This window comes from Pezoporus wallicus, unplaced genomic scaffold (genome assembly GCF_028554395.1).
Source record: "Pezoporus wallicus isolate ANWC-B61680 ecotype Strahan unplaced genomic scaffold, APGP_CSIRO_Pwel_v1 contig_5767, whole genome shotgun sequence".
In the NCBI taxonomy this organism is placed as follows: domain Eukaryota; kingdom Metazoa; phylum Chordata; class Aves; order Psittaciformes; family Psittacidae; genus Pezoporus; species Pezoporus wallicus.
Genome location: NW_026640599.1, coordinates 3,176,421 through 3,204,204, shown reverse-complemented (window position 1 = coordinate 3,204,204; position 27,784 = coordinate 3,176,421). Strand labels below are relative to the sequence as shown.

Below are 27,784 nucleotides of genomic sequence, written 5' to 3'. Positions count from 1 at the left end.
ATTTTCCGCTCGGACTGCAGAACGCACGGCACCGCTTCAAATCGGCAGTCAGCAACCATACTTGAGGTTCCCATGGCACACCTAACCCCAGTGGGCATTCAGTGCCAGTCCTTGCAAGTGCAATGCTTCCTGCTGTTCAGATTTATCAGCTGCACTAAGAAATAAAACCAAAATGCAGACAAGAATTCACGAGTTTTATAATTTGTCCCTGCCCATGGCAGGGGGCTGGAACTAGATGACCTTTAAGGTCCCTTCCAACCCAAGCCTGTGTACACAATTCTATGATTCTGCGATCCTATGATTCTACAATTTAAAGGGAAGGACAGGTCAGCGGTCTCCGTGAGAACTGAACTGTTAACACAATGCCAGCACTATTTTTCAGTTAAAACTCTTGTACTGATGATTTATATTAAATACTGTTTTGAAAATTACACTCAGTTTTCACTCACTTCAGTTTCTAAAGAACATTTTTGTTCACAAAGCTGCAGACCACTGTTTCACAGCATAGTCCATGCGTTTCAGGATACAGCTTCCTTGCAAGCCCCAGAATGTGGGAACCAGACAATGCAGTTAAGCTGAACTACAGCTTTCCAAATGAAATCCTCTTCCTTCCCCATGCACCAAGATGCAACTCCAGACTTTTCAGCAGCAAAGCCTCTCTCCAGCACTTTTGTTTTTAAAATGGCCCAAGTTCACATCTTCACAGTTGCAGCAGGAGGTGCAAACTACCTGAAGTCATTTTAAGCCTTGCATAACCAGGAATGTGTCCTGATTCCAGTGGTAGGTAAATGGTTGCAAGACTGCCCTGCCTGCACGCCAAGGATGCAATCATAGAGAAATGCAGAAAGGCTGCAGCACAGAGATAAAAATGGAAACTTACACGTGCTTAGAGGTCAAATGCACAGTTCATCGGCATTCTCAAGCAAGAAGCATGCTCGGACAATGCACGTACCAAATGGCATGTCTCACAAGGTGCCCTCGGATTGTTTCAAAACCAAATAAACCAAACCATGCTGCAGTTGTTTGCCCTACAGAAAATTTCCTCTCGTACATCATTAAGACGCTGGTTACAAACAGTGTTGCCCCACATCAGCCATGCAAGTTAACTATGAGCACTTCAGTCCTTAGGATCTCCTCAGTGAGCCACTCACTCACTGTTCTTAGCCCACGCAGAGAAAATGCCAAGAATTTGTAGGGACAGCACCGGTGCCCTTTCTTGTCCCCTTATAAGTCCTGCATGGATTCATAGTTCCCAGCCTTCTCACCTTACCTCCTTTAAAATAACACTAGGCCAGACATACCAACACTTCATTAATCAATTTTCTGTAAACCTGTAAGTGCTGGGGAAAAAAACTCCTTCCAAGACATTTTTTTATTTTTCTTCAGTTCACCAACCTGTGCTCGATGGATTAAAATACATGAGAAGACCAGCATAAAATGTAATTAAATGGATATGCAAAAGCCACTGTAAATAAACTACTAAATCACTCATTCAATTTATGGAACGCATTTTTTTAATTTTTCTAGTCTTCTGAATCCTTGGTGGAGTAGAAAAGAGGATAAAAACCACCATGAAGCTGCAGTGGCCTCAGGGCCACAGGGGCCTCAAGTAGTAAGAAATTAACAACGTCACTATATTTTATTAAAAAAAAATAGTTTAATGTCTTTTTCCCTGCAGATTGTGAAGACCTCACCCAACTGCCAAACCTGGGAGCTCATGATTAGAACAGGATCATCTTTTTCTAAAAAAAAAAAAAGATAAAATTGCTATCTGAACAAATCAAATATTTTTTGGAAAGAGCACTTAGTACTGCAGGAGTCACTGCCTTCCACAAAGGCATTAGGTGTTCTCTCTCTCAGGCAACTCTATTCATAGAATTCAAATTACTTTATGTTTATGCTAGTCACCACTTGCACATCTATCTGCCAAGATAATATAGGAATGAAGTATCTAAAATAAAACTATATAAGGAATGTGAACAGCTTCTTGTGTCATGCTCAATAATTCAATACATCCATGATTTCTTCTAATCAGGGCTGAATGGTTGTTATCAATTCCACTAAAAAAAGCTTTAGGTTAAGTCAAATCCAATCCTCCCCTTTCCCCTTGCCATCTTCAGTGTTGTCCTGCTTCCGGACATACATGTCAGTATCTTTGGATGTAAAGGAAACCAAGCAATGGGTAAAAGTGACATTAAAAGGAGGACAAAGCATCCAAAACTTGAGGTTGAACAGTTTCCTGAACACAGTTAATATGAGAAAGTAGAAAACCACATAAAGTCCCCAATATTTTTCATGCAACAATTCCATATTAAAGGATCCCCCTCAAATTAAAAACTCTCACAATATATTTTGAAGTAAACCTTCACTTCTGAATAAACAATTATTCAAAAAGTTATATACATACACATACATATATATACATATGATAAGCACATATATATAACAGACACACATGTATGCAAAATCACTTTCAAGGCTTTTCAGAATTCAAAATATGCCCACAACTCCTCTGTCCAGGTTGATGGTTTTGCACTTCAACCACTGGTTCTTGTCTTCCCAATATACCAAAGCCTTGCTAAAACCTGACTCACAGTCCACTTTTGAATTGCCTCCCTGCTTCTTTCTGGAGCATGACAGCCTGAACGCCTTTGCTCCCCTTTTTTAAGGTTGTCCTACTGCCTTTCACCCAGATTCAGCCTTGGAAGCCTCAGCTTCCTGCTGTCCTGGGGCTAGGCAGCAGCCATTCAAATGCTTTTCCTAAAGAACACAGTATGCCAGCATTCACACCACCTATCCAGGAGATCCTTACACATCAGGAGAGGATGGTAAATTCAGGCTTTGTCTGGGTGAGCTACACGGTGGCTGCATAAAACCCCTCTCTCAAAAGCCAGGAAAGAGGGGGCCTTCATAGCTGAGGCAGAAATATCAGGACTTGAAATTTTATGTTAACTGTGTAGACATCACACCCTTACTTTATAGAGATTGGGCTTAAAATGTGTAAAATGCCTGTTCATGGTGAGTAACAAATCTGAAAAAGTACTGGTAACTATAATCACAAAGTATTTTAAGGAAATGCCTTTTACATCTGCCTTTACATGCCTTTTGGATCTATAATGAGCTTTTTAAAACAACACACACCATCTCCTCTATTTCACACTCACTCCCCGAATACAAAAAATGCCTGAATGGAACTTCAATTGGGATGAAGATTTGTTGAAGGTTCTTATATATGAGGTATCTGCTGAAGAATAAATGGAAATGCTTTCACATCATAATTGTCAAATGCTGCTTAGATGAGCTAAAAAACCCCTAATATGCCAGCTCAATAGCCTAGGAAAGGGAATTTAAAGGTGAAGCTCAATATCAGAAATCATCAACAACAACATTATTGTTAGCTTGCAAACTGTGCACCATTTTCCAAAATAAACACAGGATGGATGACATATAGAAGTCCTTATTACTACTGGCAACACTCAAGCCGTACCAGAGTTTTTGTTCCAAGACTCTGCTTCTCTATTACCAGCAGAACGAACCTCATCTGCTTGCCAGACACTGTTCCTTATTAGCAGCTATTCTTTCCGGAAATCCCCTTTGACATACTTCACTGGAATGGGATGAACCAATGATGAAAATTAATCAGCTCAGTATATGAAAAAAAGCTTCTCTGACCTCAGACAGCTGAGCCCCACTGCCTACATCCCCTTGTCCTTTAACAGCCACAGGCAAAAACCCCAGACATCCAAGACTGTGCACATAATGTGCACAGACACATAAACTGCAGACGATGATCAGTTAGTGAGAAAACTTGGTAGTCTCCAGCACCACTCATATATAGAAATCAAAAATAAAGAACAAAATTTTCATACAAGAAAAAATAATCAGCAGCCTTGTCACCCAAAGACAAATCTACAGCCACCCTGAGAGCACTCTTCAAAATTGAAATTATTTTGATGAGCAGAAAAAAACTAAATGAAAATTGGGCTCCCAAACAACTTCAGAATCCCTCTTACTTATCAAAAAGTAAACTATTATCCTTTCTGGTTAAAATGTACTGAAAACACTTCATAGTTGAAAAAAATTGCGTCTTAATTAAGGAAAGCTGTTAACAACTGAAAAGCCCTGAAGCAATGAACAAACCTGGTCTAACAGCAGTCCACTCAACTCCTTGCAACCAATTTTCGTATCCTCACCTTCTGCACCAGCAGCAATTCACCAGCTCAACCATCTGCCTGGACAGAGCCACCAGCATGATTTCCCCTGGAGCGCCCACATGGCTACTGTCTTTATACCCTTTTCTCTCCCCAGCCCCATTCCTATTATCTGTTTGGGGTTGGCTATTCCCACTTTCCCCTCTCAAGAACAAGGCAAGCTCTCACTTTTTGCAGGCCATTTCATACACAGTCTTTTCCCATGTGTGTCTTTATGTTGGGAGTCAGACAGGCTTTTTTGTATCTACTGTGTTTTCAGAAGGGAAGTTGCAATGACAGAAGATGATGCTGCTGTCACCTAATGATAAAGTTAGAACATGTAGGAAAAAATCGAATACGTACCAAATCCAGCATATCGGGCTAGTTAATTATATGAGATTTAAGAGCTCTATCAGTGGCTGGTAAGAATTATTTGATGGTTTAGATAAACTGCCTTCAGAAGTGACTTGGGTTCATCAAGACCTAAGAGAAACAATGAAAGATACCACCACTGAAATATACCACCAACCAACAGGATCAGGAAGGGAATTCATTCAGAATGACAAACTTGTGGCCTAATTTAGACTTCCTTATCCAAAAGCCATTTCTACACTTCTGTGGAACCATGCTGATAGTGGTGGCATAGAAATGCAGAGGATAATGCTATGTCAATAATACATTATTGGCAAAATTGTTCACAAAATGAATAGCTAAAGCAAATGAACTGCAGGAATGGTATTTAATGAAATAAATTTTTAGAACAACCATGCAGCTCTCCATTACCAACAACACAGTCCCTTTTAGCCAGAAAAAAACATTGGAGTAAGAAGTAGAATCAACTCAGCAGGCCCACATGAAGTCTTTTTGCTCATCTGTGTAAGAGCTTGCACTTGTTAGGTATTCACATATTGCCTCTCAGCCTATTCTTAGCTTATTCTCAAAACACTTGGGATTCTAAAGTAATCTTCCAAATAAATACTGGCCACCTAACACAGCATCTAGGACCCATTTATTCTAGCTTAGCCATAACTGAGACAAAAGATGAGTGCAATACTGTAGAAAAAATTTACATCTTCCACGTTAACAAAGAACTGAATAAGGTTTTTATGCAGAAACTTTCCCTTGAGGCATCTCAGTCTCAGAAAGACAGCAGAGATTTGAAAGAAAAAACTGCTCCATAAAAAAAGGTAAAGTATTAGGGGGGCGGGGAGGAGGGTGTGGAACAAAACCTCCTCTTCTGGAGCAAAACCTCCTCTTCTGGAGCAGCCCCTTCTGAACTACACATACAAGTATTTATAGTGCTTCCACTGAATGTGACATTTGGAGATAGCTGTGCAACTGTAAATCACACTGCGATATATGGCACTATTTTTAAAAAGGATTTTTATTGTCATAACAACTCATTTCAGATTAAAACGGACATTAGGGTTTTGACACATTACAGAACTCACAACTTGGGCATGAAATTTCAGCTGCCTTGACATGTTAGAGGCCCAAGGCATAAGGTGGTTATAGTTGCACAATCATCTTCTGAGGCAACTTCTCTCTCCTCACCTCCCAGGGACTGCTCAAGTTTCAGGTGGAGAAGCTAATTGTTCAACTCCAAGTTATATCCCCTTCTTAATCTCCAACTGATGACTGCAGCTGTAACAGCGTTGTAAAAAGAAGCAGTACAATTTGTAACACACATCCACGTACAATTTCTCCACTGGAAAGGGCAGATATTTTCCTGCATCTTCTTGGAGCATGAGCTCCTCCCCTCCCTACGTCTGTGTTAATTTGGGCCCAGTCTCTCCAACATTTTGTGTAGAGACTCTTCACTGAAGTAGACGCTATCTGCATGGCCAGGTGAAACGCTGTGAGTGCTGTAACACTGTTAACAAGAGCTCCTACCAGCCTGCAGGGCTGATCTGCACCTTACCCTGGAAAAGGCAGGGCATTTCCATCCATCCCTAGAGAGATGGGGGTTGTAGTGACCCAAGTGAAAGCAGCTGGCTCCCCTTCTGAGGCTGGCTCTATGCAGCCTGCTTTGTATGTCCTCCTGACATTTTGTTCTGTCAGAAACAGAGCGCGATCCCAACTTGAATTCTCCAAAACCAAAAGCTGCTGATAAGGACAGTGGTTAAGCAAGACTAAGATCCAGCTGATGGCCACAGAAGCAAGAATGGATGAGAATGAACTTTCTTCTCCTGCATCATCTCTGTCACAGGTATCTAGGCCATCCAGAGACAGTGATACACCTCTTCTTACTGCAAAGGGATTAGCAGCTATGCCTGGAAAATATGGGTCCTTTTGTTCTCTGCACATAATACTGTACCTACAGGATACACAGACCTGTCTGCGTCTCCACCCCTGTCCAAACCTTCCTCCCTCCATCACACACACAGAAACAGAGGGGTATGTCTGAATCCTGAAAACAGAGGGCTTAATTTCTTCACTCCTCTCCATAACACGAGACCCTTCAGAAACGCAGACACCAGCCACGACTGACAGTTCACAAAAAAGAAATGCAATGAATGCAACGGTATCAAAGTGGCGACACCTCTGTCAAAGATTCACCCACAGCAGCCACCTCATACCCTCCCCCACAGAAACAGTAGTAGACATGGACAAGTGGCTGTCCCCTGTGCCACTGGCCCCAAGGCAGCAGCCCCCAGAGCTGCCAGCCCAAGCCACTGGTCCAGGTGAAAAACCCACAAAAAAACCAAAACCCAACCCCTCTACTTAGCCTTGTAATTGCAACAATGCTTCCCCTCATTTGTATAATCTGGGAACCCATGCAGGCCTTATTCTGAGCAGATACGTGACAGCCTTAAAACACATAAAGCTACTTAGACCTGGAAGTTTAAAAGTGACCAGACAACTCCTCTTTCTGGCATTCCCAGAACAGAACTGATTTTGCTTAACAGATAATGTTCTCGCAGGCTGTGAGGCTTATTTTGCAGAAAGTGAACATGCCAAGATATGCACCCTATTTAACATCATTAGACTTGAAAGCTGGGTTCAGTCACTTCACGGTAAAATAAAAGATATTTTCTAAGCAAGATTGAAAACAGAATCCCTTCACAGCAATAACAACACAAATCTTCAATAGATTATTTCTCTTCCAGTCCACCTCACAGTACTCCTTCAGATCTCAATCTTCAGACACCCTAATTATCACCAAGAATAAGTTTTACAAGCAAGTCAATCTGGCAAAAATAAAACACCACAAGTTAAAACATGTGCTTGGATACAAAGAAATCAAATTGGAAACTACCTCCATGATTTTCCAAGGGCAGAGCAGTTACAACGGATGACAAAATACAAAAAAGCTGTAGCTAATACGCATAAATAGTTAACTCCAGCTCCTAAAGTTTGCATGTAAGAAGCTGCAGGGGTTATCAGAATCCCTCTGAAGTGACTTAGTTTAGTAACTCCACTTGTCTGTGCACTCTTCCCACATAAACTGAGGTATGGATCCTGATGCACAGTATCTATGGACAGTCTCACAACAAATAACAATATTATATTTACATGCAAGTTGTAACACTGGTGTTAGGGTGGTATAGAACTCCCTTGGGAAGTTTAAATAGCCTCAAAGGATAGAAAAGATGTCTTTCACATCTAAAAAAAAGATCACTGAAGAAATCTGCGAAAGAAGGACATCAAATACTACATATCAGCTCCAAGTGATTAATGGAAGTATGTATCTTATAGCTTTACTCAAAGTTCAGTGAGGTCAGCAGAAATGTGTGATGCGTTTTATGTGCCAACACTCTGCTATGTATTATTATGCTTTATTATAAACCAACAGTAACCCTCAGAAGTTAACCATAACTCTTCTGGGATCCTGTCTCACAAATACAACAGGCACTTCCTATCCGAGCAGCTCGTGCTGGAGGGCAGCTCCATTAGTCTCACTAGATTAAGGATTTCTCTAATGGAGCTGGCTGTTCTGTCTGGTCACCACTAAGCAGGCAGACACACATCCTGAGCCCACACTGCTCTGGCACCCCGCCTTCACAGCATCTGTTCTTGAAGAGCAGGAAGAAGCGACTGCCTGGCATTGAGAAAAAAGATCCTACTCTGCCAATTTATCATTTAACACTATCCCCCCCCTTCCCTTTTCCAAAACTGCGTAAAACAAGTGTATTTAGAAGTTTTATTTTGTTTTGTTTTCCAGATTTAGTCACTACTGCATGTTCCACTCCTTCCCAAGAAGTCCCACGATCCCTTCTTTAGATTTACAGGGAGGAACAAACAATTTTGGTCTCACATGTTTAGCAGCATACTAGTTTCCTCTGGCACTGTTCCGTAAAAATCCCCATGCACCCTTGTGTAACCTCTGTGAATGTTGGCAAACTACTCACAGCCTGGAAAACTTTTTCCACTGAGTTTTCTTTTCACACCAATAAAACCTCAAGCCTGAAAAAACGCTCAGGCCTTGACACCAACAGACTGACACTGCTACTCCATTTGTCCTAATGATATTTACTGGGATGGAGAGACCAGCCCAAGAAAATCAGCTGCATACTTCTTAAGAAAGTAGCAACTGCAAACCACCCCAGTGCCTGGCCTTCCTGGGAGAGGAGTGGTTTTGGTTAGCAACACAAAGCACACTGTATCCAAGTCTGCATAGCAACACAAAGCATACTGAATTCTGTGATTCTGTGACTCTGTGAATCCAGTTCTGTGTGACAAACAGGAGGCAAATTGTCAAGCAAACCACAAAACACTCTTCTTGAGTTATCTCCCCTCTTCCACAGCTCCCGGCTTCACTTCAGCAATCCTATTACGAAATTTTAATCAGACATATTTGAGACAACCCTGCATAGCTTCCCCAGCCTCCTCCCTCCCACGGGAAAGTTAGTAAGACCAAAAAAGTCAAGAGAAAGGCAGCCCAAGCACTTCCTTATCCCAATGATGGGCCACAGAGGTGAGGAGCTGCTGGAGCTGACCAGCTGCCCTGCCTCCTGGACAGCCTGGCAGGAGCCTCTCCCCGCAGGCACAGCCCTTGGTACCTACCCCGGCAGTGCCTCCTTCCCAGACCCCTTGCTCAGGGACCAGGCATGTCTCCTGGCTGGTGGGTAAGCCTCCACATCAGGGAGTGGGAACAGGCCAAGGGACACGCGATGGGGCCTCAGCAGTGGTCCACGGCAGCACGCGTGGGGTGCAGACGGTACCCGCATGGGCAGCAGGTGATGGTGGTGGAGCAGGGCATGGGACTCTGTGGCTCTCTACAACCGACTGTCCTCCTCCTGTGCTAATCCGTGCCACTGTGCCAGCTTAGGGGATATAATTAGACTCACAAAGGAGCCTTGTTAGTGCTCCCTGCTAAGAGGCCACAGCAGTTTTGATTAGTCATATGGGCGACTCCACTGATTTGCTGCGGTAAATGCTGCCTGTGGAATTCAGCAAAGCCTCAGAGATGACACCAGAGCACTGCTCCTGGAGTTGGAGGAGGGATTCTTACTTTTCATTTGAAGTGGTGTTTGACATGGCAAGTGGAAAATGCACTGAGCCTATGCTACTGAAACTTTTTTCAGCTGTTCCATCCTCTCCTCTTGCAATCTTCTAAGCAAATATGTGGGTGAATAGACCTGTCTTGGGCACTGTCTTGTGAGGAAGTTAATGAACAGATTTGCCATCTTACAGGTGACAAGGTACAAAGCTAAAAGAAAAGGGTCGTGAGGTGCTGGCACAGGTTGGCTGCCCCATCCCTGGCACTGTTCAAGGCTAGGTTGGAAGGGGCTTTGAGCAACATGGTCTAGTGGGAGGTGTCCCCTGCCCATGGTAGGGGGTTAGAACTAGATGTTTTTTAAGGCTCCTTCCAACCCTAACCATTCCAGAATTCTATGACATGACATAACACTCTGGGCCTCTTAAAAATAGGATGGTCTGTCAGTAGTTTTTGAGTTACAGATGTTTCTCCTATATATTAAAACCAACCAGCCACTTTTCTGGGGAGGCAGCATTTTCCCCCTGCTAAGAGTGGCAGCCTGGGATAGCCCTAGAAATAAATAACCTCAGTACACAGAAAAGCAGTGGAAATAATTGCCTGTGGAGAAAAGTGGCAGGTATGTCCTTCCACCCCCCCAGGGAAACTAATATTACAGATTCTGGGGACTTCTTTCAAAGGAGTATTTATTTTAATAATCTTTTGAAAAGAATAAACTTTATTCCACTGTCACACCATTAATCCCCTGCTGCTGGCCAGATCTGCATTTATGAGCTTACTATAGTTGCTGACCATCACCCATAGCTGAAGACTTAAAGGATACAGTAAGAGTCTGCACAGAGATTATTTGGGGAAAATCAAAAAGATTAATTCTGATGTATCCTTAAGGATCAGCCGTGGAGAATGAGCAGGAGAAACTTATGTACTGGCCTGTGTGCTGAGATCAGGTTTTCCTTACATTCACTGACCCATTACACTAAACACACAATGACTGACTATTTTTCTGTTCTGTGCTGGCTGCACCACAGCATCGTCACCAACTGCCTATCTCACATCCTGCGTATGAAATACCAATGGCTTTCCACAGATTAAAGGAATATATGCTTACAGTTGCAAAAGAAATGCTGGAAGTACCATGGATTTACAGAAATCCTCAAATTTCAGGAGGGGGGAGGAGGTTGGCAAAAGGGCAAGAAGTAGACTTACGCAGGCATATTTGGATTTTAGTAAGAAATCTAGTTAAGGCAGCATATGGCAGAATTACACAATTACACAAATCCAATAGCTCCACTGTGTGAACTTGCTGGAAGTTAGGTGCCGTATGGCTAAAACTTTCCCAGCCAGATTGCAGTATTTATCAAAAAATGACTGTGCTTGATATAAAAGTGAGAGTATTATTTCTCACAGATGCTCAAGCTGATACAATGAGAGATTTTTGGAAGTAGCCAGAAGAAAGGTAAGCTAGTATGATCCCTTTCTTATCCACACTAACACACATGCCTGCATGTGCACATGCACACTGAGACCAGAGGACAGATTTTCATTTGATTGGTCACTTTCCTAACACTGTTTCTGAAGTCTAAAAGCCATGCAGTTATTGTGTGAATGAACATGCACGGTCCAGCTGACAAACAGTATCCTATACTTGGTGAGTTACATGGCAAAACAGAAAAGTAAAATCAAGTGGAAAAGAGAACTCTCTTCCTGAACTTTCAGCAGCAAGTCCATCTTCACTCCAAAGAACAGAAGAATAAACTGCATAGAGTACTACTGAATCCACTGTCTGAAAAATTATTAGAATTACATCAGTACAGTGGAAAAACAAGTTATAAAGCAGTGGTCTTCTTAATTTTCACAGAAAACTTGAACCTCAAAATATGGTTGACTAATAGGATTTATAATTGGGCTTTAAAAACCTTTTCTTCTTCTGTCTTAATCTGCAATTAGATACTGATGAGCTGTCCTCCTAGACTGCAGCCAGAACAGCAAACAGACAAAGCAAGCTCATCTTACCTTCACTACACGGACTCTTGGGCATGGCATTACATTTGCTGGGGAACAGCTGCCACATAGTTGCTATGAAAGCATTTATAAAAGACTAGTTAAAACATTGAAAATATCCCTGAAAGGACTGGGATTATTACCACACCTATTTCACATGTAGGATCCAAAGATCAGAGAAGGTGGGTGACCAAATAAATGCCACACATAAAGATTCTGTCCTGTCACAGAACAGAGACTTTTCAGTCAAGTATTTTGAGGGCAAAGACCCCTCTCAGCCAAGGCCTTATCTCAAGTGTAAACCTGCCTCTCTCTGAGGAAGTACAAGTAAATAACCTAGGATCATTACTCTAGTTGCTGCTGGATTGCAGCACAGAAGGAAAAGGAAGCTACAGCCAACTTCACACACTTGGCATTAATGCAGACATGCTTACAAAGCTATGCCGCTGGATTTGTAATCACGATGGTATCAAGTCTATGAACTACCAAAAAACTTTTCATTAAGAACAGCTCTTTTCTTAAGAGGAAGCTGTATGTTCCTTGTTCAAAGGAAATCCCTGCATTCCATAATCTCAGCTTCCAGAAGGTTCTACCTCCTTACTTTAAAATAAAACACCACCTAAGAGCTTCACAGCTCAAAACCAGAACAGGTCAAGAGTTACTCTTCCCTGGCCCCCTTCTCTCCCATCCTTGGAATCAGAAAAGAGCAACTTGGTGAAAAGCTTTTACCGGGAATACATTAGTTTCACTGGGAAAGGTTTTAATAACCAAAGCTGTGGGGAGTAACCCACCCATCACTGAGAGCAGCGCCACAGGAAAAGCAGCATCTGCAATCAAGCCAAAGGTGCCCATCCCAGTCTCTTCTCCACCTGATTCTGGCTGCCAACATGGACTTCACTCGCCTCCAAGCCTCTCACCTGTCCTTCCTCAGGCATAAGGCTCTTTGCCAAAAATACAAAGATGAAAAACAGTTAAAAACATATGCGTGCTCTCTTTGAGATCTCCTGGGAAGCACATCTGGGATGCTTTTGCCTAGACTGACGTTCCTGCATCATTAAAATACATGCTACCACATTTAATTCAGGAATGCTTATCCAAAACACACTGTGAGTGTTCTAAGGCAGAAATCTCTGAATTACAGATTTCACGTATTTTTGAAATCCCTTTTAAGTCATTTAATGAAAAGAATAGCCACAAGAGAGCGCTACCAGCAAAGGATTCAACCATGGGGAACCGGGAGACTTGAAGCTACTCTGAATAAAAAGAAATGAAAATACGTCTATTGTGGTGAGGCAATCCTATTTGCACATTTAAAAGAAAGCCTCAGACATTTAATTGCTATAGCTGTGATCTTCAGAAGTCAGGAGAGATTCTGGGTGTCTGGTTTTGTGCAGGGACTTTGAGACACGTTCATTGCTCTTTCCCTTTGTTTTCAAAGGGAGATTACTTAGCAGGTTTTGGATTTTAGGCACCTTTAAAATGACTCGCTCCAAATGAGACACCTGAAATTAACAGGTTGTTTTCCAATAGCACTTGGGGGTTTCTGAACATTTGTAACTCACTAAAACTCCATGCAATGAGCTAAAACGTCAAAACTGTGTTTGTGGCTTTGCTTTTTGTTTTTGGTCTCCTTGCACTCTCTGAATGCCTTGTACTCCCTTCTCACCTTTCCAAGAAAAGTGCTGACAAATTTTAACAACAAAGTCAGCCTGTTTTTCTGGAGCAGCAAATGGAACTGCAGCATTTTTTCCCCACAAAAAAAAAAAAAAAACAAAACAGCAGGAGTTCCTGGTTTTGCATTTTCAGCTTCTAGTATCTTATCATAAAAGGAAATGACTCCCCAAAAGTATCCATAAAAAACCTGACCTAGAACTTGAAAACAAAAAAAAGAAAAATATAACCATGTGTTTAACTTAAAGATAACCATGTGCTTAACTTAGGGATTTCTAAGGGGAAGGAGGGGCTCTAAAAGACAAAGTAATAAAAGCAACCTATTAGTATTCAGATGCCTTAAAATGGCAAATTGAACCAGTATTTTGACAGACAAGCTACTGACAATGTTCTGTGATATAGTTATCTGTCCAAATCACTAGAATTTTAGCAAATCCTACCTTAAATGCCTATTCTCACCTGCCAACATTCTCACAGAGATCTATGCAATTGCCTTTTACCTCGCTCTCAAGCATGGCAAGTGTGTAGCATTGCTCTTTGCTTTCTCGTCCCATGTAACCAGTTGGTCTGACCTCCCATCTGCCAGTCGCCCTGTGCTCGAAAAGGGAGCAAACAGCAGTTCTGCACTACAGTCACCAGTGCCTCTTTTAAAAGAGGCCATGCTGGAAGTAGTATAGTATTACCTTGTTGCAGCACAGCAGAGTAGCTCTTTTCCTATCTGACAACCTTTTAAGTTAAATTTTACATAAAACAAACAAGAATGACCTGCAAAATGCTCTGCTTCAGTCTGTGAAAACAAATAAATGCAAATAAATTATTGTGTCTTTGTGCCCTTAAAGCCTTCAGTCATTAACTTGAGCAAATCAGGATTTCACCATCACAGTTTGCTCCAGTTTTCCTTGTACTTCAGCCCAACTGTACAGGCTTGAGCAGGATGGAACAGCAATTTAATTTATAAATAAGATATGCACTGTCGACAATGAGGTATTAAGCTGCACAAAGTATGACACCATCAATCTTTCTGCCTGCTAAATTCACAATAGACTACCATGATAAAGCTTTCATATTCTAGAACTGTTTTTCCTTGCTCTGCCCTGGGGAACTAGACAGGCACATCTGGATGTATGAGACAGAAGTACTGATCTTGGGATTTGTGGTATGTAAGATACATAAACACTTTTTCCCCCATCCTTATTTTGTGCATATTCTGCTACCTTTTCATGGTTAGATAGCATTAAACTACTGATGTCATTCTCTTAACTCAGTTTTTGCCATGATTTATCAGAATACCTCTAGTGGATAATAAAAGTTTTGGTTTTTTTTAATGAGTATTTATCATCTTGAAACACCTAAAATGCTTCACATACTGAAAAAAAACCAGCTGTAACAGTGGTTCCAGCGGGGTTTACTTTCAAATACCTTGGAAATTACCACACTATGTAAGTACAGCGCTAAATAAATTAATCTTTAACATAAATACAGAAAAGGCTTCATTCAGTAGTAACAGTGAATTAAAATGCAGCCTCTGACATGGAAAAACTAACAGCAGCAGTGGGAGTCAAAATACACGGGGGGATGGGGCGTTAGGCCATCATCTCATGATGACTGAGGTGAAGGATCCAGAGCAAGGAACAGGAAGCAGAACAGCCTTTGGACACACTCCCTTTGCCCAGGACAGAGTTAGCAAGCACAGCAGCACACAGCTGCCTACACCAGCCCAACATGCTGCCTTCAGCAAGAAGGAACTTGCCATGCCCTTGGAGCACACGGCCATGGAAACCCTTGTGTTGCTTGTGGCCAGAAACAATGGGTGTGTTTTGCCTCCCAGCCGATTGCCACAATGAGCTTAACCTTCCATAGCTGTCCCAAACCAGCTGAGTTTCCTCAGAAACCACATTCCAAATACCAGCGTTTCCACAGAGGTGTGGGTGCATTCCTACACCTATTTCAGCTGTGATTTACCTAACCACGTTCAAGGTGACCCAAAAACCGGAGTGAGGAAAGACAGTTCCTCCAGTCCCAGGGCATTTCAGGAGACAGCCCAGCCTTAGCTCATCTCATTCCTGGTTAAAACACTATAACCACATGATGCAGATTACTGAGCCTCCACAAAGAACAACGCCACAAGCTGAGATGCTTCAGGTTTTATTTGGGAAAGCTATTTTGCTCTGACAAGTCCTATGCCAGATAAGATTTTGAAGACATTACCATTCCCCAGAGCGCTTTCTTTCAGTCAGTTGCCACCTTAGTTCAGCTGCCCACCAGCCACCAATGCTGATCTGTGAATCAGACCAAAGAACTGAGTCTGATTTCAACTGCAACCCTGCAGAAATTTCCCCAAACACTGGCTTTGTCACTGTCCTTCCTCTGCAGTCAGCATGAAGCTGAACTAAACGCATTAACGGCCGTATAACTCAGCAGTGTGGTAGCTGTGTCTCTGTGCCAGACTTTGTTTCACCAGGTGATCCAGTATTATGCAGATTGAGCAGCAATGACCATAAAATAATAGGCTGCTTGTGTAAAAGATAAAATGCAAATTTGTCCAGTTATTCAGTAACTAAAGCTGCAACACTCTTGCATTCCTGGCCTTCTTTTAAGTGGTCCTGTTTCTGGAGTTAAGTTTAGAAATTGTTTGAAAACCTTCTTTTAATCTCTTCAATTTGGAAGCTGTTACAAGTAGTTACTTGACCAAGTAGAGCATAAAATCTCTACACTCAATAAGGTAGGCTACTTGACACTGAAACATTTAAGAAGCAGTCAAGTTCTTAATCTTGTCAGTCATTTAATCTTCAAGAGGCAAAATATGTAGCCTGAAATAAAAATACCACATTAAGAACTGCAGCACATTGAAACAGGAGTATTATTACTACTGAAGCTGCACATGTACATGTCGAAGTTCTTGCTAGTGCCTAAAAACCCCACTGCTCTTAAGTGCTTAAAAGCAACCCCAAACAATTCAGTGTTTCAAAACATATGCAACATACACAAAAGCGTTTTCCAAATGCAAGATTTCTGACATAAAAACATTATTTATTTGGTCTTTAATGTATTTTAATGGTTACAATTCTGTTTCAGTCAGGAGTCTGAGGAGATCTTCAGTATTATTACACACAATCTCCTCTGCGCGTGCATGCAAAAGCACTATGTGAAATGGGTAAGTCTTCAGACCCCCACGTTTCAGAAGGATCATCAGTTTCCCCCTCTCACACAAGGGGATATATATCACAGTTTCCACCACCTACATTGACATTTACCAGTGAAAAGCAGTTCTAAGAATAAATCCAATGTACCACCTGGTAAAAAGCTATGGTTAAACCCTGTAAGCACTTGTATACTTTTTCATCTTCAGTCATGTGAGTGCTCTCACTAAATTGGATGAGACCAGTCATGCTCAAAATTAACCATTTAGACAAGTGCATGCAGGACTGAAGCAAAAAAAAAAAACAACCCTAAAACCCAGTCATGACTCACAGGTTGTTACCATCTGATGCATATTCCATTCCACAAAAAAGCAACATTGCCCAATTTTGGTAATTACTTCCCAAAACTGAATAGCATTGCCACAAGTAACCTTCTAAATATACATACTCAAATTACAGAGGATTTCTTTTGCCTACAAGGAAATATCTATGCCCTTCCTAGTACTCCAAACATTGCCATAACAGAGTTGACTTGACAAAACATGGTGACACCTGTTGTATTTTTGACTTTCCGTTATTCAGGCTTTACAGGCTAGATTTTTCAGATTTGTCAAGAAATAAATTATTAAAGCTGCTATAAGACGAAACCAAGTCAGTCACAAAATGTGTATAGAGGAAGTCCTGAGAGTTGTACAAGACAAACATCTAAAACCACGAGACAACAATTTTCTCTTTGAAACTAGGGACAACACAGCATCAATTGGAAGAATTGAATACTCAAGTGTCTATTAGTGTGTCACTAACAGCATGAATCAAATCACGATAAAGCAACTATGAAACAGGTGAGCTGGGCATAAAATTAAGAAATCAAAGTGCTTTCTAGATGTACACCCCACCAAAAAGACAGCTGGCATGGGAAACATCCAAACACGTGTGTGGTACTGCTAAAGTCATGGTGAAGAGAACGCAGATTCACACTGCTGTCAGTTAAGTGACTGCACCAACAGTTGGGCAACCAGAGAAAATGGTCCTTGTCAGGGCTCTTCCAAGGTATAATTTGGTAAAAAACATGATGAAATTGTGCACCCCTCATCACGTCCATTCCTTCCATAAGACGTGCAGGATCACATAAAGGAGGAGGAGCACAGTGGAAGGCTGGCCAGCCCCGGGTTTGCTCTTGGAGGAGGCGGGTGGCATGCCTGAAGGGAGGGGAGCTCCATGCCAGCTGGCCTCCCCTGCAGAACCCCACTGAGCATGCACATACAGAACAGCTTATTTGGTGGTTGTTCTACTAAACACTCCTTCAGGATGGATCCTGCTGGGATTGCTAGGCACTCCTTAAAACACAAGTTATCCACCCCAAGGGCTCCTGAACCAGGCCTGCAGGTGCTGTGCAATTCACACAATGTGTTATGCTTGCGCTTATCTGGTCCCTGCCATCCTGTTGTGAGCCATCATAGCTCACCAGCAGCACCAAAGGAGAGAAACAGAGACGGCAGCCTGGTGATGCCCTGTCACATATCCTGACACACATGGCTTGCTCCTCTCTTCATCACAAGACCTGGCTGGCATCAGGGGCTGGCAGGCCATTCTATCTGGCACATATTTAAAACCAGCCATCCTGTTCAGAGCAGAAGAGTGGGCCTACAGCAGCACACTGACCCTGTTCTCAAGTTAATTTGCAAAATGGGAATTCAACAGCTCAGCCCTTCCACTGACTGCACTCACACAGAAATGTTCAAGCCTTCAACTCCAAAGCTGTGTGCATCTGTTACAAATATCCACTGCCAAAGTCTGTATCCTGAAGATCTGCAGAGGTACATGCTGTTCCTGTTAATTCCAAGAAAAAAGGGTAGCGAGGGGCTATCAAACCTGCCTTCTTCTTACAGCAATGGAATGTGCATGCAGATACAGCCCTGGAAAGCCCTACTGCAGTTCCCTGCCCATTTCTAAAGTCTGGCTGAAAATACAGGCACTAGGAAAAAAAAACAACAAAAATCTGTTCTTGGTCAGTTAAGGACAAGGTCAATCTTTAGAAAGGAAGAATTATGGCTACTGGGCAGCAAAAGAGAAATCACTTAAATTCGTTCTGCCGTAGCAAACACTAGTTCCAGAAGCAATGAAATCAAATTTATCAGCAAAATAGATTTTAATCCTACTCAACAGTGGTACTCCACAAATGCATTCGTTTATTGAGCAATATTTAACCATAGCAGTGGATTAAATATGTACAATACTTGCTTAAAATCTGCAAAACTACATGCTTTTTTCTACTTGTTTCCTATACTAACTATTTTGGTATCCATAAAACTAGAACTATCATGTGACCAGACACAAGCAAGAGGCAGAACTTGTGGTCCTCCATCAGTGTATTTTAACTGTACAGGAAACACAAATCCCTGATCTTCCCAAGTCATCTCACAAATGATATTGATACTGATATTGCCAACTTTCACAGAGTACTCTTGCAGCCACAGGGAGCTACTAAGAGCACAGCTAGCTGCTCCACAAGTCACAGATAGGTTAAGAATGGATCCCCTTGGTGAGTTACACAGTACCTGCTGCAGAAAGGTCACTGGTGGTCTTGAGCATGTTTCCACTCAGAACATGGCAAAAATTCAGTGATCTCCCATCTGAACACTATAACTGACTGTCACATTTTTATTCCCAGATTTCTGCTCAGGTCTTAGGTCTCTGAGGCAATACTGAACACCCTTGGAGCCCTTGTGACATTCATTAAACACTCTTGTACTGTGCTTCAATTAAACGGCTGGCTGTCTTCATGAAGTGCCATGCAAATAAAAATTACCCTAACTTTCCATGTCCAGGTGTTTGTAGTTCAGGTATCACAACATTCACTTCCCTTATTAAGATTTTGCACAGTAAATTTCAGCACTCAAACAATGCTTCTGATGGGAAGTGTTTGCTTTCCCACTCTCCCTCCTCAGTCCCTCAGGATACCTCAGCATTGCAAAACCAGCTTGCACTTCGGCCACATAAAGGCACCAAAATGAAATGCTATGTGAAGGAAAACACATCCACTCGCATGCATACGTGACACAGCCAGAACAACTCCAGAGCTTTAAGGCTGGTTGTCAGGCACTGGCAGTACATGCACAGTTGGTCAAGTTAAACTGACAGTCCAGCTTCCTGTCATCAGCAGACCCTGAGGGTAAAGTCATCCATGGCTACTCCCTCTCTTGCCCATCTGTTTCCACTGCCACTAACAGATGATTCAATCAGCCAACAGGACAACCCCACATAACTTCTTAGGGTGGCTCCCAAAGGCCATATAATCCCACCCTCTCTTTAACATTCATAAACCACAAATGGAAGTGTCACCTATGTGCCAATTTTTAACAGTTTAATGTGTCTCATGAATACAGAGTGAAAAACTATTCCAGACTTTCATGGATTTGTGGTATACACTTATGTCTAACCTGTGCAAAGGAGGAGAGATTATATTTAATAATGAGAAGGGAATTCAAGTTAGAAGTGTATGCAGAACAGCTAAATCATACAGAATACTGTAATCACTTCAGTATCAATACGTACAGCAATTCTACATGTGTGTATACAGACATGCCCACATCTTTTCAAAACCAAGACATTCACATTCAATTCCTGTAAGAAACACCATAAGGAGTTTCCTTTCCCTTTCCCTAAGAAAGGAATCTACTCAGGAAACAACTCAGAACTACACTGAAGAACTAGTACGTAATTTAGATGTGTTGTTTTGACAAATCCACTTAAGGAAACAACACTAAGCCTCCCAAGCCCTCCTAATCTAAAACCAAAACTACACTGCACTTGTTCAACCGTCAATATATGCAAGCTCCTTAAACATCATGTTTGTTGTTGAGCCAGCTGCACAGTCCTGATTTGGTTTAGACCACAACTGTGCAACATTTCCAAAAAATGCAGCAAAGCATGCATGCTGACAGCCAGCACATTTATGCTGAGTATTTAGCACCGCAAGCACTTTTATGTAGAGACCAATGTTATTTTCCCTATGCAAGTCAAGCATCAGGTTCTTTAAAAAACAGTGGGTAAAAGTAATTTTGTGGAAGCCAGCTACCACTGCTGAACACTAGCCCCTTGAGAAACCTCTGCCACAGGCACAATGGTAATTATCATGAATGAAATGTTACTCACTATAGCAAAACTTTTTCACTTGATCTTGGCTGTAGGCGCATTAGACTTCTCAACCAAAACCACTATGCCCTACTGCTTCCCAGGTACAGTCAGTTAGATCAATATTAGACCAGGATGCGGCATTACTGCATGAAGGAGTGACCCATATAGAGGAATTCTACATGGACACACTTCTCAGCAGTGACAAGTAAAACCTGATTTTCTAGATTAATGTTACTGACATTAATAGGAAGCAACTTCTCTAATTTTCAGAATAATTTTGTTATAAAACAGTTTTTCCACATCATGATAGTTTTAAAATAAGTTTGCTTTTCACTTCAGGATGACTGGAGAAAAACAACCCTGGGGGGAAAAAAAAATTTCAACACAAAACCTAGATCTTGGCTTCAAAAGCTAACTCTCACAGACAGCAAGGATTAAAGCAAAGATTCTTTTAATCTTCAGGACTGAGTTGTTGAACTTCAAACTATTTGTCTATTTTGTGCTTCAGATTATCACACTGACACCCATAGGGAATAAAATGTCAAACCAGTGCTATAGAGAAGCACCACAGTGCTAGACAAAGGACACAGGGCAAGTCGGCAAAAAGCTGCTACAACGACTTGCAGCTCAGTACTTGCACCTTATATGTCACTCAGTGAAAGGGAATTGTGGAACTATCCTCAGTCTCCCCAGAGAACAGTAAGGGTGGATCTAAATAAGACTGAAATGGTCTAAAAATTCTAAGGCAGCCATTTCAAGATTGCTGTAATTAATTAAAGTGCAGACTGCCTCTGAAAACTGGTGGTCCTATTCAGCTGAAAACCTACTTCCCCAAGTAATTTTGCAGTCAGAGCAGTTCCCTGATCCAATTCAATCCAGACTTGCAGGAGTGCTTATATAAAGACTAAACAAGTAGTTTGCTTGAAGACAGGACTGTTTAAAGCACTCATAAAAATTCAGCCTCAGATTTAGGGCAAACAACACAAAACAATACTGTTGTTCAAACCGTAACTTCTGAAAGAAAGCACGCAACAAGGCTTTTATAAAAACCTGCATCCTTTGAACTTCCAACAGGAAAAGAAAAGCTATTTCAGCACACAGACAGCAGTGCATGAGAACAAGCTGGCCAAGAATAAAATGAGACTGGGTGCTAAAAGGTTTCTGACTGTCAAAGGACTGATGTCCTAAGGCAACTTTCCAAGACAAAGAGCAAAGTTGAAAAACCACAGACAAAAACCCTGGCTAATTTCATTCAGTAAGTTTTAGGAAATTTTATCTAATATTCAGGCTTGTCAATGACCCAAAACACTCCTGCCTGTTTTGGGAGCTATGGAAGTCTTCATGAACTCAAGACAATTTTTTTTCCCTAACAACAGCCACTATTTCAGCCTCTTGGCTAGAAGAGCTGGGTTGCTTTTGCCCATGTGCTAGGGAAGGAAAAAGAGGAGAGATGAGAAAGGACTGATGAAAATCTATCAGCTCTGCACCAAACCACACACAGGCATGCATAGCAACGGGACTCCGTTGCCTACAGAGAATGGCTACAAATCCCCAGCAGAAAAATCGGTGCTTGATGAGCTGTACGAAAGTTCTCTAAAATCACATGCGTGAAGTGCTCATGGGTGACAAGAACAGCATAGCTGTGTCTCTCCTGGGGATATTTCAGCATCAAATATTCTGTCATTTGCAAAGATGCATCAGAATTCACAGATTCTGAGCAAGTTACCACCATGAAACTGAAAAGCACAAAGAAAGAGGGACTCTTTCCACTTGGTCTGAAGTTTTTCATAGTAATTAAGACTAGCTGTCTTGGCAGATTCTTCAATGTCTATAAAACTTGTCAACCCTGAAGTTCCCCCTTTCTGTGACAGAAACAGCTGATGTAACCTCCGCTAACAAAAGTGCTTTTACTGGAATAGCCAGCACAAGTTGAAACTGCTGAACATAATGATTTATAATAATTGTGAATGCATTTTATTAGCTTTAGTGCTACAAAAATTTTGGGAGAGCTTCTGTAAGTAGCTGTTGGTAGCTATTGAGGATATAAACTGTCACCTGTGAAAGAGATTCAGGTTCCCATAATTCCTTCTGTCAAAAATGCCCTTCTTAAACCAAAGGTGAAAACCATGCTTTTGTGACAGTCCTCATTAAGACATCCTCAAACAGTGGTTATATTTATAGACTGGATCATCATACCTGTCAAACCCCAATTCTCAGCATTTCCGTTTTATGAATTTTTTTTTAATTTATTTTTAAGTATTCTAACAGAGACACCCAAAATCCTCACATGAAAGACTGGTTTGTGTAACTTGATAAAAGAAATTCATTAGAAGGTTCTGATTTATCAGAGTAGGAAATTAATGCAAAAATTTTCTTATTCAAATTTCCCGGTTTGAGGATTTTTTTAGAAGTTACAAGATTTAACCTACTTTAACATTTATTCACTTTTGTCAAAATTATTTTATGAAACTTATACTTAATGCAAGCTAATAAAAAAAGTGTGAACCTAGAAGTCCTAAGTCAAAATGACAAAATAGTTTCCATGACAGAAATGTGTTCTGTTTTGATAAACTGTTTCAGTTTTTCCCCTTCACTAGTAACTGACTGAAAGCAGTCCTTACTGAAACCACGTAAGAAATACTTCAGACCTCAAATATTTTCACTAAGTGGGGAAAATGCTTTTTCAAATGCTTCCCATGTAACCCACTCCTCACAACACAACTGGCCTGCACAGAAAACACATTAAAAAGCATTGCCCATGTCTGCAAACCAAAGGCAGGGAAGCAGGGAGGGCTGGACAGCCCGTTTCAGGCGCTGCACTTCAGCGGGACAGAAAGGAACAGAGTCCCAACTCACCACATTGCAACAGTATTCACAGAATATGCTGCCTCAGTTCTTGCTCTGATTAATGGGCTACCTCTCCCCACATCTTCTTCCATAAAAGGCCTGTGTTTGAGGAGGAGGTAACACCATACAATATGCACATTAATAGCACTGAATGAAAGTCATTACCTCGCCAAGCCTTGGCAAATTTAGTTGCCCAGTAGCTTATAGCCCAGAACATATTTTCAGCTGAACAACACAATCTTACCTTTTTACTACAAGCTTCAGTGTCTTGTGTGAACCTTTCACCAGACAAATCGCTTCTTGTCGGAAGCCAGAGAGGCCCACATCATTGATGCCAACAATTTCATCCCCAGCCAGTAACTTGTCCACAGCTGCAGCTTTGCTCCCATCTTCAATCTGAAGAAAAAGCATATCAAACAGTAGAATTATTGAGGCTGCATAGTGCCACCTTTAAAATAAGTTAATGAGCTTTCAGTATTGGTTTCACACAGTAATTAATACAATAATTAACTGCTTAAAGTAATTTAAAAAGAAGGCTCAGGGGACACCTTATAAGAGTCTTCCAGTACCTAAAGGCTGCTTACAAGAAATCTGGAGGAAGACTTTTTACAGGAGCATGTAGGACCAGAAAATGGGGGAATGGGTTCAAGCTGAAAGAGGGTAGATTTAGACTAGGTATTAGGAAGAATTTCTTCACTATGAGGGTTGTGAGACACCTGCACTGGTCGCCCAGAGAAGCTGTGGCTGCTTCATCCCTGGCAATGTTCAAGGCCAGTTTGGACAGGGCTTTGAGCAACCTGATCTAGCAGGGGGTGTCCCTGCCCATGGCAGGGGGGGTTAGAACTGGATGCTTTTTAAGGTCCCTTCCAACCCTAACCTGTCCATGGTGTAAGGAAAGAGTAATGATACAGACACAATTAGAACAGGAAAGAAATGGAAGGGAGGAAGCGTCCTGAGAAAGCAAGAAAACTTGATGGAAATTTAGGAATCAAAACCATCTGTGATCTTGAGATGTGTTCAATACTGTACAGGTTATCGTGCTTGCAAACAGAGTTTTGGGCAGGCATCTTAAAATCTGGTTCTCTAGAGAAGGTAACCAATAGTATTAACCATATAGACAACCAACTCCAGAAATCTGGCATGCAATGAAGCCCCCAAATTCTTAACAAGCTGGTCTAGAAAATAAAGTTATTTTCGTCAGGCACTAAGAACTGCCATCTTCTGAGGCACCAAAGTCTATCAACAACAAGATAAATCCAGAGGAAACTTAACTGCATGAATTCTGAAGCTCACAGTAAAAGTTTTAGGAACACTCCAGGAACAAAAGTATAACTCAAATAACCTAATAAAAAAAGCAATATTTCTTGATGAAATTACATTAGGATGATCTCATACACCACAGCAATCTCACTGCAAGCAGATAAGAGCTCTCTTTATGCAAGTTCAGGATAAATGTTCTTAAAAATCTTCAGGCCTGTAAATCTAAGCCAAAAAGAATACTATGAAAAATGCTTAGTCTTATATCCCATTCTAAAAAGTTCATTATTAATACTAATCAGGCAACTTTATTTCTAGAACTTATCTTAATAAAAACACAGATAATTAAAGACAGAGCAAGTTTCTACATCATTATATATCTAGTTCTCAAGCTATTACCTGCCCTCTGACCTGCTTGCATACCATCTGAACATCAAGAATTTACGAGAATACCGAATTATCACTGCCAATCTTCAGTGAAGTTGAAAACATGGGAGCAGCATTGGAAATGGCTTATATGCAAGGAAAGATTTCAATCCAGGGATGTCAAGAGTGGCTGCCATTCAAGGAACTTTTAAGTCAGAGCTGAAAAAGGAAACAGGCAACCTGAGGCTCATGCATCTCAAGCTTCCTAACAGACTATTGCAAGTCTTTCAAGTGTTCAGATGCATTTCTGGGCTACTATTTAGTAAACTGTTTGGAGGTCTGAAGCCCAATAGGTTAGAAAAGCAGTGCAAAAACATTAATGAAAGTCACAGCTGAATCACCAGAACTGTAGGCAGGAGATCAAATGGGGTAGAGGGGTATGAGTATCTTTTAGGAGGACACATTTTACACTCCAAAACATAGATGCCAACCAGTTGTGGCACTTACACTCCAGGCAAGGCACCAACTTAATAATAAAGGGTGAGAAGCCCCTATGCCCTACCACCTAGGCCTGAAGACAAAACCAGGATCTTTTTTTTTGTCTTAAAAAAAAACAAAACCAAACCAGTCTCCTAGGGTTTCAAGGAATGTTCATTGTTCTCAGTAGGCATGTTTGTTTTTTCTTCAGGCTGGCAATGCACTGACAGCAGAGAGTATTCCGTTACCCCCTCTGAGTTTTAATTTCAGCAGGGAGACTACACATTCCACACAGCACAAGCTTTCCAAGAGACTCTGGCTGTCCAAAGCAACATTAAAAAGAAAAAAAATAAAAATATACTTACAAAATCAAAACCTAAGCATAACGCTGAAGCTGTTCTCATTAAACTCAAGTGGCTTTCTTTAACACCTTGCCTCCATATCAGCTGCAGCCAAGGAGAATAAAAACTACACATCTATTCACAGTAAAAGTCTCCCTGAGCTGAACAAACCTAAACATAAATCTTTTGTACTCAGATCCCAGAATGGCTGTATAAATGTGATTCCACTTGGCAGTGCATGTTTAAGTGGAAATGGGAAAGTTTAGCTAGACAGGAAAAATACAGTTTCTTCAGTTACACCAGAAGTACTTATGTCATGACTGAAAAAAGGCATTAGGCTTTGCACACATGTAAGAAACACAGCCAAAAAATCCATGAGGAAAAGACCTCTTCAAAAACATGCTTCCTCTGCTCAAACTTGGATAGTCTGTTCCAGCTTCTCTCTCAGGTTTTCTCTTTTCCTGTTTACTAGTTTTACCATTTATTGTTTTTATTTATTCACCCCTTGAGAAACTTGCCATCTCATCAGACCTCCACTGGAAGGAAAAAACCACAACACCAAAACCCCTAAATATTTTAGAACTATCAAATACACTTGAAAATTTCACAACTAATTTACACATTTCAACCAAAAATGTATTTCACACACCATCTCCAGAGTCAGCTATGCTGTACTCAGGACTTAAGCCCTAGTTTAAAGCCTATATTATTTACATAAATAGCTGGCATTTCTTTCTGAATGTCAGGTGCCCTTAAAAACTAAATAAATAGCTGAAAATGAAGCCTTGAAAATGGAGATGGTCATTTTAAGACCAAGTCTTTCAAGAACAGTCAGTAAGAAGAGATCTGCTTCAGTTGCTGTCAGCAGGCTGATGTGACTGGACATAACCCTGAACAACCCCTCTGGATCAGTCTGTAGTACTTGCAGGAACTGAACGTCCATAAAGTATACATCTCAACATTTTTATAGCAATAGCAGGAATCAGAAGGCACATAAAATAAAAACTATCAATGCCACATTTTCTTATAAATGGCAGACATTTATGGCAGTCTTTTCAAAAGACAGGTATACTTAACACTGCCTACCATGGATAAGCAAAGAGTTCTAGAAACGCCCTCAAACCATGATTCCAGTATGTATTAAAAAAAAAATACCCCTTTTACTATGAAAGTAAACACCACAACTTCCTACCCTTAGCAGAAATGTTGATATTGCTACCAAGAAAATGTGTTTTCAAAGGAGATGAAAAGGATGTTTGTTGACGAAAAGCATCTGTTTAGACAGTCTCCAACTCTCACCCTGCTGTCCCTGATGACCCCCCATGGCCAAGAGCAAAGGGAAACTTTGGGATTCTTATATCAGAGAGGATTGGAGCCGCAGACTTCTGCCGCCACAATGGTATCTACATTAATCGTCATGTCTTCCAAAATTTATTTTTGCTTATAAAATATCATATCCACAAAACAGGAAGAGACACTTACACAAGATGCAGATGTAGATAACAGGATAAAAAAGTATGTGATTTTAAAAACAACACATATGCAACCCTGGTATGTGAAATTCTTCCTGTGAAAATGAGAGAAATTTGAAATGGAGGAAGAGCTGAACCATGGAGAAAAGCCCAGCAGCTAAATACACAAACACATTCAAAGGATGCTTACAAGTCTGTATGCCCAGTGCTGGTAATACATGAGGAAAGGAAAATAATGGCCTATACCTGCAGCTTTAAAATGCTGCAGTGTTGACGGTGAGCACCATTTCTAGAATGTGACCCCTTCACTCTTGTGTTTATCAGGTCTGACACTTTACTTAAAATACCCACATTACTTAAAATACCCACATTCCTCTATAGGCACCTGTATAAACAAGCAGGAGACAGGTTGGGGAAATGCCCTGTCACAGGAGAGATCTAGTTT

The 27,784-nt window shown here is 41.2% G+C and overlaps 1 protein-coding gene across 3 annotated transcripts in view; it reads right to left on the bottom strand.

The window, feature by feature from the left end:
* Positions 1-27,784, bottom strand: part of SHROOM2 (shroom family member 2) — a 125,715-nt gene that overhangs the window by 50,263 nt on the left and 47,668 nt on the right. For all 3 annotated transcript variants that reach the window (XM_057419440.1, XM_057419441.1, XM_057419442.1), the window contains exon 2: positions 23,671-23,822. In XM_057419440.1, the coding sequence (XP_057275423.1) occupies positions 23,671-23,822 (152 nt within the window). The remainder of the gene's footprint in view (positions 1-23,670; positions 23,823-27,784) is intronic.